This window comes from Paramisgurnus dabryanus, chromosome 22 (genome assembly GCF_030506205.2).
Source record: "Paramisgurnus dabryanus chromosome 22, PD_genome_1.1, whole genome shotgun sequence".
NCBI lineage: Eukaryota > Metazoa > Chordata > Actinopteri > Cypriniformes > Cobitidae > Paramisgurnus > Paramisgurnus dabryanus.
In genome coordinates, this window is record NC_133358.1 from 28,098,329 (window position 1) to 28,111,452 (window position 13,124).

A 13,124-nucleotide genomic window follows, 5' to 3' on the forward strand; every position below is an offset into this window, starting at 1 on the left:
TCATGGTATAAATCATTTTATTGGAGTGTTTATAATGTCAATAGCCAGCCAAGCATTCAATCACACAACAGCTAACTCCCATTAAATCTCTCCATCATTTTCAGAAGGAGCATTTAAACAATGGCAAATTAAAAGGAACAAAAAAGTAGTTATCAAACTGCTCAATAAAAGCAACAACAAAAGAATTATTTACATCTTGCTTTTATAAATATGTCAAATGTACATATAATACATAAAGTACCTTAATGGCCAGACAATGTGGATACAAACCCTAACCCTAACCCACTGAGACCCAAAATCAGGTACCAAAAAATAGTGGGAAAACTGTGTCTCTTTCTAATATATGGCTACTTAAAGAGGTTTACTTTGTAACGTTTAATAAACAGGACGTTAATGTATTTTAACCTCCCATTTGCCCAAAAAGCAACCTCGTCATCATAAAAAAAATCAATTATAGCATTAATGCATGTTATCGACATAAAATAACATCAAGTTCATGTGCCATCCAACTGTAAAAACATATAATACAATTAAATATCATATGGCATTAAAAACCTAATTAAAAGGCATTTAAAGTTTCCACTTTAGATGTTACAAAGAAACACATATTTGCACAGCTAATAAACCTTGCATTTTAAATCAATGCCATTATCTCCCAAAGCTTAAAATAAAGAGGTGCATGTACAAATCTAACTCAAGTAGTAAGAGACCGTACCTGCTTTAATGTAAAACTTATGTAAACATAAAATACTATCTGGTAAAACCCTCAGACAGAGGTCGAACATCTCTTCTACCATTATCCCTTTACGGTAACGTGTGTAAAGTAATAATCAAGGTCTACGTTTCAAGTATGGAGGCCAAACATGAAATAATAAACCTGGGGTTAAGGCTGTTAGGGTTTCAGATGGGTATACTGTATAATGGTCATTTTATCCATCAATTGCCCACACTACACACAGCTAGCTGCAAAATGAAGAGAGGAAAGCTATTTAACACACACATCTGTACATAATCCATATCATCCGTCCCATCGATCTCATTAGATTCGACAAGAATTATCTTAATGGACACAAAACAGCCACGCTTACAATCTTCAACCATTCAGTATTCAAAGGTCATCGCACTAATAACAAAAACACACGCTCACAAATAAAAAAAAGAGCATCTTATTTTGTCATTTAGCACTGAGTGTTTTAAACATAAGTGTCGTCACTTCAGAAGGGTCCAGAAATAACTCGCACAAGGCAACTACAGTAGCACAGTATTGGTAAGGTGATCACGCCAACATGTAAATAGTAATGAGTATGATGATTTGGGTTTTGTACTGATGCTACAACATGGTAAAGTTTTCTTCAGCACGGTCTTTGTGTCACGGGTAAACCTTGAGCTTCATCCGAGGGCACTGTGGTGGCAAAACTTAAAAACTAAACATGCACTGATGTTTCACTTTACGAAAGATTTATGAATATTTAGGTGGATCTAACAATTGGATATGTTCCTGACAGGCTTATTTAAAATAAAACATTGAATCGATCACAGTTATTGTTTTATCCCAAACCTTCTGTGCACCCAAGATAAGTTACCTTTCTCACAAAATGAGCATGGATACGTCAATACCGCCGTCGTCTTTTCTTGTACATTAACATTGGTTACAACATGAAGTCGTTGTGGGTGAATGGCTTTACATGACACGTATGAACAGTATTCCTAATAGCAATATTGGATCAGCAGTACACTAATGGAAGAAGGGATGTTGTTTAGGAACATCAATTCAAGGAGACACTACGGATGGAGCATCAGGATGGGATTACATGATGCTGACGCTACGGTTGAGCGCGCACTGAGCGTTGTTGTTGATGTTGGGGTTGTGACGGCCGGAGTCGTCCGGGCAGCCGTGCTGGATGAGGATGTCGGCACATTCTTGACTTTCCGCCTGCTGGGCGTACAACAGAGGCGTCTGACCGCGTGCATCACAGCTTTTAACGTTTACACCGTACTGAGACAGGGAGAGAAAAAATATTTTTTTATTGAGCTTGTCGGGATTAAACAACATGACAGTAGGAACTCATCATTCACTTCTAAAAATTAAGATGCCATAGAAGAAAATATTTTGCCTATATGGTTGCATAGAGAACCTTTAAAGGACACATATTATGCCGATTTTTACGAGATGTATTATAAGTCTTAGGTGTGTCTGTGAAGTTTCAGATCAAAACACCCAACTGATCATTTGTTATAGCTAGAGTTAAATATTTGTTTTTTACTGTTTTGGAATCCATTCAGCTGACCTCCAGGTCTGGCTGTTCCACTTTTAGCATAGCTTAGCACAATCCATTAAATCTGATTAGACCATTAGCATTGCGCTCAAAAACAACCAAAGACTATTTTTCCTGTTTAAACCTCTTCTGTAGTTACATCGTGTACTAAGACCGACGAAAAATTTAAAGTTGCGATTTTCTAGCGGTAATAATCAAGGACTTTGCTGCCGTAACATGTGCAATGATATTACGCAGTGCCTGAAAGTAGTCCCCTTGGTAACTTTCAAAAACAGGGGACTATTTTCGGGCAATGCGTAATATCATCAGAATGAGAGTATAGTTCCTAGCAATATCGACCTAGAAAATCGCAACTTTTAATTTTCCATCGTTCTTAGTATATGATGTAACTACAGAAGAGTCACAAGTTTTAAATCGGAAAATTATTGAAACTCTTTGGATATTTTTAACGTGATGCTAATGGTCTAATCAGATTCAATGGATTATGCTAAGCTATGCTAAAAGTGGTAATGCCAGACCCGGAGATCGGCTGAATGGATTCCAAAACGGTAAAAATCAAATGTTTAACTTTAGGGAAGCTAGAAAATCCAAAAAAGCGGAGTGTCCCTTTAAATGCAAATGAGCTACGGCTCCTCACTACCTTAGCAACAGACAGATTCCTGTGAATGCAGTCTGAGATAATAGTATCTACAACATGCTAACAAACACATTTAGAAAAGCTTTTGGGTAAAATGAACCAGTCAGTCAGTGGCCATGGGCGTGACTTTGTTTTTCTGATGTCACATTAACAAGATAACAGCATGTCTAATTAGGTTGAATGGGAATTAAAAATAAAGGGTGGGGTGTTCAAACACTGCCAACACACATTTATGTCCAAACATCTCGTAAAAGTGGATTTTGCAAATATATTCCCTTTAACATCTTCCTTGTAATGATAAAATATTCTTTAAAGCTATAAAAAGGTAAAAATTAGGAACCTTTGACTGACTGGTTCTTTCGAGGTACCAAAATGGTTCATCTATGGCAGAGATGGGCAACTTCGGTCCTGGAGGGCCGGAGTCCTGCAGAGTTTAGCTCCAACCATAATTAAACACACCTGAAGCAGCCAATTAAGGTCTTACAAGGCATACTTGAAACTTTTATGTTGCGTTTACACCAACCGCGGTAGAGGCGTGAAGCGCGAGTGATTTCAATGTTAAGTCAATGTGAAGACGCGTTAACGTGCGTCAGGAGGTCCCGCGGCGCGGAAAAGGCGTTTGTCGCGGGGCGGAAGACGTGTTTCCACCTCTTTCACGCGTGAAAGGCGCGAATTGAGCATTGTGCCGGTACGCACAGATGGTGCTTTTTGTACATTTTGCGGTTCACGCGAATTTGCGGCTGACGCCAGAGTTGAAAACGCGCCACGTTAACCAATCAGGAGCCTGCTTGCTGCTGTGGTGGCAGCCCCGCCCGGGGTCACTCATTCAACCAACGCTTGATATTGTCCGTAAGCTGTCACCTGGAGCTATACGACACAAGTTCTTATTTCTATAGAGGAGACAGGAATAAAAAGGACCTCGCTTGGAAGAGCGTCAGTGAGGACATTGGGCAACCTGGTAAGTTGTAATACACACTTCCCTTTTGAGTCAAGTGACGTTTATCGACCCGCGTCGTTTATTTTACCCGTATAGTAAGGTTACCAAATACAAACCGGTAACTCTCTCGATAAATGCACAATCAACATCAGCCATCTTGCAAACAGACAACCGCATAGCACTTGCCCCTCCCACAAGAAGCGGAGTTTGCCTCTGACGCGCGTCAAATGCTTGCTTTTTCTGCGCGTCTACTCCGCTCTAGACGCGCAAATGCATCCAAATTGTTCAAGCGGCAAACCACGCGTGGTAGACGCGATTTTGACGCCAGAAACGCGGTTGGTGTAAACTCAGCATAAGGCAGGTGTGCCTAGGCAAGTTGGAGCTAAACTCTGCAGGACACCTGCCCTCCAGGACCGAAGTTGCCAATCCCTGATCTATGGCATCACTGTGAAGAAACTTTTATTATCTATTTTTATTAGTGTTAATACAAAAAACACATCATCATTACCCAGATGAGAAGCTGTGTGATGACCACATTCGCCATGGCACAGGACAGATGCAGGGCCGTGCGTCCATCTCCGTCCCCGTACGTCTCATTGACCTCTTCCTTGGTGCCGTGGGCGAGCAGAAGAACCACCATCCTCAGGTCATCTTCGACCACCGCCCTCAACAGCTGCTGTCCCAACGGCACATCCGACTGCGGCAGCCCAATCAGGAACAACTTCTGTTCGTATTTAGCCCGGATCCAGCGTTCCTTCTCTTCCCTGAGTAAGAGGAAACACGGGTCATACGAGGTTGAGACTACGATCGGGTCACAGGGGAAAAGGTTAACGACACAATCGCATGCACATTTTCTCGCCGTTAACTTCAACCGCACTTGTTGGTTTTCCATCAGAAGCTAGAGGGTTAAAGTCTGGCCGGCTATCGAAAGGTTACACATTGTGAACGGCACGTCTGTCGCGGACAATACGGGAGTGTGTGCGTAGGGGGGAAGCCGTGTTCTTTATCACGGCTGTCAGTGTTGTCAGTCCAGCCCGGTGGATCCCCACAAAGGAGGCTTCTCAACATCGGCCCCCAAACCTCTTGGGGGCCACAGGCAGACCGCCAGATCGAAGTGCCCAAAGAAAGGACTGAAAGAGGTACACTCGCATTAGAGAATGGAGTCTAACACTTAGAGCCTTAACTCCTATCACGCTCCTATCACCCGCTCGCCCCCTTGCTTCTCTTCTCCTGGCATTCACGGCGATGGCGAGGGCTGCGCCGCCAAATTAAAATCGATAGGAGTGTATCTGAGCATGCTCAGTGCAGGTCTGACCCACTGACCTTGCACGGCGGGCGATAAGGGGAGCAGAAAAGAACCGTTGTTTGCCTTGCCGGGGTGAGTGACAGACAGCAGAAAGAGAGAGAGCTGATAGGGGGGTAAAGAGAGCCCGGAGAGACGGGCGTCCCATCGGGACAGGACTTTACAAAGCCACTGCCACCGTTATGGCACAGCTGAAGCAAAGCTATCGCCAACATTTACAACACAAGCAACAGGGTGACAGACTCGACACAGATAATGACAGCTACAGATCAGAACTGAATTATTTACAGATCTGCTTATGTAATGAAAGAAACTTTTGAGTCGACACTGGGAAAGTGAAATGCAATTTTGTGTCTAATAGCCGTCTAAACAGCCCGGACATCCTGGCCAAAACGAGGCAAAATTAGGGCAGTGAAAATTTAATAGATGTCTAACCATAGTCAAGAATAAATAAAATAAATAAAAAACAATCAGCTTGTATTCGCTGTTGACTTTGCTTACATGAAATATCATACAACCCGCAAGCAAAAATGACATGCAACCAAATTCAAGTTTATTTTGGCTAAAAGTTGGTTACTCATAGCCGCACTATATCTGCCCTTTATTTGCTGGGTTATTTTATTTGACTTTATTTATATAACACAGCAGCTTTATAGAGTAAGTGCTTATGTCCTCATTCAGTGTTCATGAAATTGCAGCTTGTTTGTCTTTTAATCTCCAATGAACAACCTAAAGGCAACTCCAAGGTGTTAGTAGAGTAAATTAAAATAGTAACACTTAACAATAAGGTTGAATTTGTTAACATTAGTAAATGCATTAGCAAACATGATTAACATGATTAGTTAATGCTAATACAATAGTTCATGTAGTTGCATTAACTAATGTTAACAGATACCACTTTTGATTTAAAAAATGTATTAGTACATGCTGAAATATACATTAAACAATGGCCACATCCAGGGTTCCCACATCTTAGTTAACTTCAAATTCAAAGACCTTTCAAGGACTTTCCAGGTCCAATACCCTCAAATTCAAGGACTAAATGTGGGGACACATTTCAACTGAGAGCAAGGTTACATCGTGTTACCTTTAAAGATACATTGTTACAATTTCCTTTCGAGGGAACTCATGCTGCGTCACTGCGGTGACACTTTGGGGACGCCTCCAGGGGTAAGTGCGTCTTAAAGTTCCCATCTTATGACTGCTTTTCCACAAGTTATATAGGAGTATGAGTTCCATCAAGCATGTTTCAAAAGTTGTTTGCTCGAAATAGCTTGTAGGAAAAGATTGTTACCCATCTCTAGTAGCCTCTGTTTCAGGGCAGTTCAGATTGTGCCGTTTTGAGCTAGTCTTACATATTTATGAGCTACTGCTCCTTTGATCACGCCCCACTACTAACGTCATGTGATCGTGCGCATGCTCAGTGGTCTCGTGAGCAGTACAGACCATACTGTGTTATTATTTTATATATTATTATTATTATTAACGGTTTATGTTGCCAACAGACAATTCATGCAGAAAAGTATCACTAATAAGTACACTACAGGTGAAGAAACTCATGACACACAATGATTCCTGAGTAAATTGTGATGTTACGTTAGCAGTCACAACAATAAACTCGTTTTCCCTGAACAATGCGAACATATTCCCATTATAAAACATTTTCAAACACATTATTTTCGCAAATTACATAAATTAAGACCCGGCGGGGGATGTATACTGCTTGTGGACCGCGTGCTAATTGCTAGAAGCTAGCGGGAGGTCCGGACCGTAAAGTTATAAGAGGCTCGGGGGTTAGCATCGTCAGAGAGCCGGGGCGGTAAGGCCCGGTCTCGGTGTGTCAAACTCATCATGACACACAAAGATTCCAGCGTAAATTGTGATGTAGCAGTCTGAACAATACACTCGTTTTCCCTGGACAATACTAACATATTCCCGTTATAAACATTTTCAAACGCATTATTTTCGCAAATTACAGAAATTAAGACCTGGCGGGGGATGTATACTGCTTGTGGACCGCATGCTAATTGCTAGAAGCTAGCGGGAGGTCCGGACCGTGTATATATCTATGCGGACCGTAAAGTTATTAGAGGCTCACCTCGTCAGAAAAGCCGGGGCGTAACAGTTACGGTCTCGGTTAGTTTGGCAAAAAGCTTTTAGCTCTAGCATCATAAATGCAGTATTTTGTGACAGAAGATGACAACATGCAAAATATAACGTGACTTCTTACCTTTAACGATGAAACAACGCGATCGCGAATCGAATCCAGTCTGTTTCAGATGTGTGAATGATCCATGAAAGTCCAATAAAATACATCCAATTACCATTTTTGTCCACAAATGCTTATAATCCGTGAAATATAGATACATAGTCTGTTGTTTACATCAGATTTCGCATGAAGGTCTTATCGCCTACAATCTGAGGACTGTTTGCGTCGTAACACACTGTATATAAGATTACTCCGGGTTCCAATAACCACGCGTTAAAACTTTGTTTTTAAAAGTAGGTGGAAGTATAATCCATAATATCCAAATAGCGCTGTTATTTCCGTGAGACATGATAACAGCACAGAGGGTCTCATTCAAGTGACTGCTCTATGCTCTCTAGCTACCTGGCTGGTGGGTGGAGACCTGCGAGTGGGGTGGTGGGCGGGAAAATTCAAACTGAATGTGACGAAACTTTTTGTTACGTCACAACGGAGCTGAGTTTTAACTCGCGCAATCTGAGACTCAAGGCAGAGGACATTCAGAAACCTGTATCTCACTCAAAACAGCATGGATGGATTTTTTTCCAAGTTTGTATGCGTGTGGGAGCATCAGAGACACAAAATAACACCCCAAAACCCAGAAAAAGTGAGTTTTTCATAATATGGGCACTTTAATGTGTACATCAAATTCAACCAATAGTGAGGCTTAACGACAAAGACAGGGTAACGTGGGAGCCAGGAAGTATATCGCTATCTGAAATATTGCCAAAGACTGCGTTACAGGGACGCAGGAAGTATGGCAAGGGAGATGCAGCGTCTCGTTCCCTTCTCAGCGAACAACAGTTACATACGTAACCCGAGACGTTTTCTTGTGTCAAACACAACTATGCAAAAAAGCATTTTGGTATGAATCAACATTCGCATACAGAGGATATAAGCATTTAAAGCGAACAATTTAGCACGTGTGCTTAAAAAGTCTAGAATTTTTATGATATTATCCTACAATACACAGGGAACAATATGGATTTTTTTCCAGAAAACTTCTTGCATAAAATAGATTCAAGCACTTTCAATGACCTGTATCTATGTATGTTTATTTTCAAAAACTTCCCAAGGCCTTGAATTTTTCCCCCAGATTCACAAACTTTCAAGGACCCTTGGGGAACCTGTACGTAAATGTCATCCCGTAGCGCTTTTCTATAAAACTTTGGTCTGAATGGAAAATAGCATATTTCAATAGGAAACATCCAAGTCACATGGTTTTGTTTACTTCATATGCATATGTTAATCACAGCGGCAGTGACTGTGGAATCTAAACCAAGCCACGCCCCTTCATTACCCTCTGAACCAGAGATGCCCCTCTAATGGGGGACAGACTCATATCACAAATACACACAAAAAGAAAAGCAAGGGAAGAAAGAAAAGTATGAAAAATTCTGAGAAGCAAGCAAATGATTTCCTAAAATAATAATAATAAGTGCATAACTAATGCAAGCACTACAATCATTGCTTATAACTCACATTAAACATAACATAAATGGATATTTTATGTATGCATATATAAAGCTTAATACTATACTAATACTAATTATAATACTAATAACTATACACATCTGTGAAATCCAGAGATTTGGAGCATTAAAGTTTGATTTCACATTGATTTCAATCTCTTACATTATCTTACTCTGTCAATAATAAAAATATCAAAGTTATTTTTCACAGAATGTTCTTTACTTAACGTATGATGACGATTTTATGCAGAAAACAGTAAATTACACAAAAATGACTTTAGCTGGCAGGGCCACAATTTTGATCAGGCATTAAAGCAAAAAACTGAGAAAAATTAAATAGACTTGCGCTGAAAGAGGGACTTGAGCAATATCTAAAGATAACAGCAAAACACCATAGCAACCGCATAACACCCTGGGAACCACCCAAAATATCCTTGCATCATGGTGGCGAGTACCACTGTTTGCACCACTACCACACACGGTTTCTACAAATTCCCTGAAAATTTTGTAATCAACTAATGCACCTAGCAAAAGTGTTTTTCAAATTAAAACCACCCCCAAAAATCCTGACCTAAAATCCAAAAACTAACAACTTCATGTTTAATTAAAAAATGCTCAGCGGTTAGTTATCAGGATTTAAAACTGCGAAACAAGCTTTATGAAGCAAAACAAATGTTGTGACATCATCACTACGCTGATAATCCATTATCTCATGCCATCTTATATTACAACTCCCCCAAAGATAATCATGTGTGTACGAGCAAGAGTTGCGTAAGTCACTACGGCAACAATGGCGCAAGTTAATGAAGAAGGCCACATCTGTAATAGTGTTCCTCTGAAAATCCTGACAGGTCTTTGTGAAGAAAGCAGAGAGGAATTGAATGGACTCAAGTCAGTGAATCTTTCTTCACTGTGTGTGTGTGTGCGTGTGTGTGTGTGTGTGTGTGTGTGTGTGTGCGTTTGTGTGTAATTAGCCCTCCGTCCCTCCTCCTTTAGCAGTCAATCTTTCAAAGCTTGTTTTTCTTCTGAAGGGACCCAACCCTGTTGTTCTCTCTTCATCTGAATTCTCTACAGGAATCCCGGAGGACGGCGACTCTCAAAGCTTCTGGACAGGACGGTAAAGAAACAGGTTTGAAAGTGCAAATGATTTTGGAAAGGAGGGGGGGTTACACTTGTTTAATGAGGTACAATGACTTCAGAGTGTACAGAGATTTCATTACGGACACTATAATCACCATAAATAATGACAAGAGTTCAAAAGGACATCGTTTAAAGACTTGACAGTCAATTGAATAAAACTGAATAAAAGTTTTATTAACTTTTTTGTTATAAAATGAACAAATAAATGACCAAAATTAACTGTGTAAATATTATTAAGTCTGAACAATGTGTATACAAAAGTTTTCTGTAGCTATGATATTGTGTGAAAATTGTATAGCTAATATGTGTATTTATACTTCAAGCACTTTGAGCTGCATTTTATTTATGAAATGCTATACAATTATTATATTATATTATATTATATTAAAATATGTAAAAATTACTTATTATTTAATAAACACCAATAACAACATCTATAAAAATAATTATTAATATTATTAATATTATTATTAAGACATTGCACGCGGAAGAGACTGAAATTTAAACATGCTCTTTTTAGTTCACTTACAGAACAATAAAGTCATTGACAAATTTTTCACGTACAAAGTTATTTAAATATTGAACTCTAGTATACACAAGGCTATCAAAACCAATTAAATCTGGTCTTTATCGACACTATTTGGTTGATTATAAAACTTGATAGGTCTGTCGTCAGCTACGATAACTTCTTCACAAATAGAAAAAAATTATATTGGTTTGGGAACGACAAGAGGGTAAGAATATAAAAATCTTTTTGCATCCACACACTGCAAAAAATGACTTTCAAGAAAAATTTTACTTAGTATTTTTGTCTTGTTTTCAGTAAAAATATCTAAAAATTCTTAAATTAAGATGTATTTTCTTGGTGAGCAAAATGACCCAAGAAAATAAGTCCAAAAATATCAAATTTAGGTGATTTTGTGCATAAAACAAGCAAAAAAAAATCTGCCAATGGGGTAAGCAAATTTTTCTTACATTTTTCTTGAATTTAGTGTTTAAGAAAAATTTTCAAGATTTTTTGTTTACCCATTGGCAGATTTTTTTTTTGCTTGTTTTATGCACAAAATCACTTAAATTTGATATTTTTGGACTTATTTTGTGGGGTCGTTTTGCCCATCAAGAAAAATCATCTTAATTTAAGAATTTTTAGATATTGTTACTGAAAACAAGACAAAAATACTAAGTAAAACTTTTCTTAAAAGTCATTTTTTAAATGAACCAAATCATATTATTTCTTAAACCATCTCTTGCTCGGTTTATGGTCACCTGTCTTGGAAAACGAACGAGGAAGATTTCAGAAGCAGCAACAAGTTTCTCAAACAGCCCCGGCCGTCTCCACTTGAAAGGAGAAGCGTGAAAGAGGGGAAGAGAGGGGCTGGTAATCCCGCCTCGGACTTTTGTTTGAAATGGAGACCCAATCCAAACACGGTGCTCTGTGTGGAGGGTTTATGAGAGAAAGCCGAGAAGCCATGAAAAGACACTTCCTCTCGGCAGGAGGAAGAAAAATAAAATGTGCAGCTTTAGCGTGTCAAAAGCGAGGGAGGGACAAGGAGGCCAGGAAAGAGTGATGAGATGGAGAGAAGATTCTCTCTGCAGGGGAAAGAAACCGCATTCAGGAAATAAGGCCCATGGCTGGCCCTCAACAAATACACACACACACCAAACACACACACGTATAACAACACACACATACACACATATTTGCAGTGAATAACAGGGTTGCTTGGGGGACAGTAGAGTGTGAGAACACTTGAAAAAGAGACAAATGCAGGACAGTCACTTCTTATTTTCAACTTTGCTTATAAATGCTGTTTAAAAGGAAAATTAACAAAAATAAGCATTTAGTAATTCAATCACTCAGTGATAAATCATTAAAATCAACACGAAATGAAGTTGAACTCATTTAGTTTAATGATAAAATCTGTTTTGCGCATGATTTATCAGTGTGTGTTGTTCTAAAGGAGAAGTGTCTGTTTTCAAAATCTGTCATCAAAATGCAATAAACCCAAATAAATAAAATAACCAAAAAAAAAAGGATAAAAAAAGAAAATGTTTCTTCATCTAATAATGTATCTTTTCTGCTGATGTAATGAAGGCCAAGTGGGCGGGGATTAAAAATATTTACCAATAACATAACATTTCACAAATCAAATAAATGAAAAGCTCAGATCCAAAATCCGCTAAATGCCAAATAGATAATGGTATTAATCGAATGCACTTGGCATGTATTATATGTTCATCAAATACTTTCACTTCAAATCTGTTTACCGTATTTTCCGGACTATAAGTCACATTTTTTTTATATTTTGACTGGTGCTGCGTCTTATTCTCAAGAGCGCCTTGTAAGTCATTATGAATTAATTTTGACATTTATGAGCCGTCTACAGCTGTGAGAGTCCGCCATGTGCTGCTTCTGTATTTATGTAATACAGTGGATTCAGTGATGTGAAATGACGAGTCCGCGAACTTGATGCTCGGTAGCTTGTTCGGTTAATTTATCCTCTTCAGCCTTTCAGGTATGTTCTGTATGCTATTGTTTATTGTGTAAATAACTGATAATGTTACGATAACGTACGAACATCTATTCAGCCTGCTGTTCTGTGTGCTATTGTTTAGTTGTTCTTCGGCGTGGAATAATTTTATAAATGAATGCCACGTATAGTACACTGCGACTTATATATGTTATTTCGTCTGACTGACGCATTTTTGATATATAGCGACTTATAGTCTGGAAATTATGGTAATTCCAGCATCAGGCCATTCAGAAATATCAGTTTGTTGACAGAATTCATTAAATTCCATGCCGGTTTTTCAGCAAAGTCCTCTAAGTGCATGGAAGATTAATTGAATAAACGGGGAAAAAGGACGTTAGATTTTAACTGTTGAGCTGCAAGAGTTTTTTTTACCCAGTTAAAGAAAGTTTACTGAATGCATAAGGATATTGACAGAATGAAAGAAAAATGTGAAAGACGACAGCAGATGCACTTAGAAGGTTTTGCATCAGAATTTTTCTGGAATGAAATGTTCAAACCTACCAAACTATAAATGTATAATATGGCACATATTATACATGTCCATTAGACATCAAAAAATAGATTTTTTGACAACAGGTAT

At 38.8% G+C, this 13,124-nt stretch overlaps 1 protein-coding gene across 1 annotated transcript in view; it reads right to left on the bottom strand.

Annotated features, from left to right (window-relative positions):
- agap3 (ArfGAP with GTPase domain, ankyrin repeat and PH domain 3) overlaps positions 1–13,124 on the bottom strand; it is a 121,908-nt gene continuing 108,784 nt past the window's right edge. Inside the window, 2 exon segments of the mRNA XM_065258605.1 lie at positions 1–1,996; positions 4,359–4,614. Coding sequence (XP_065114677.1) covers positions 1,808–1,996; positions 4,359–4,614 — 445 coding nt within the window. The 3' untranslated portion in view covers positions 1–1,807.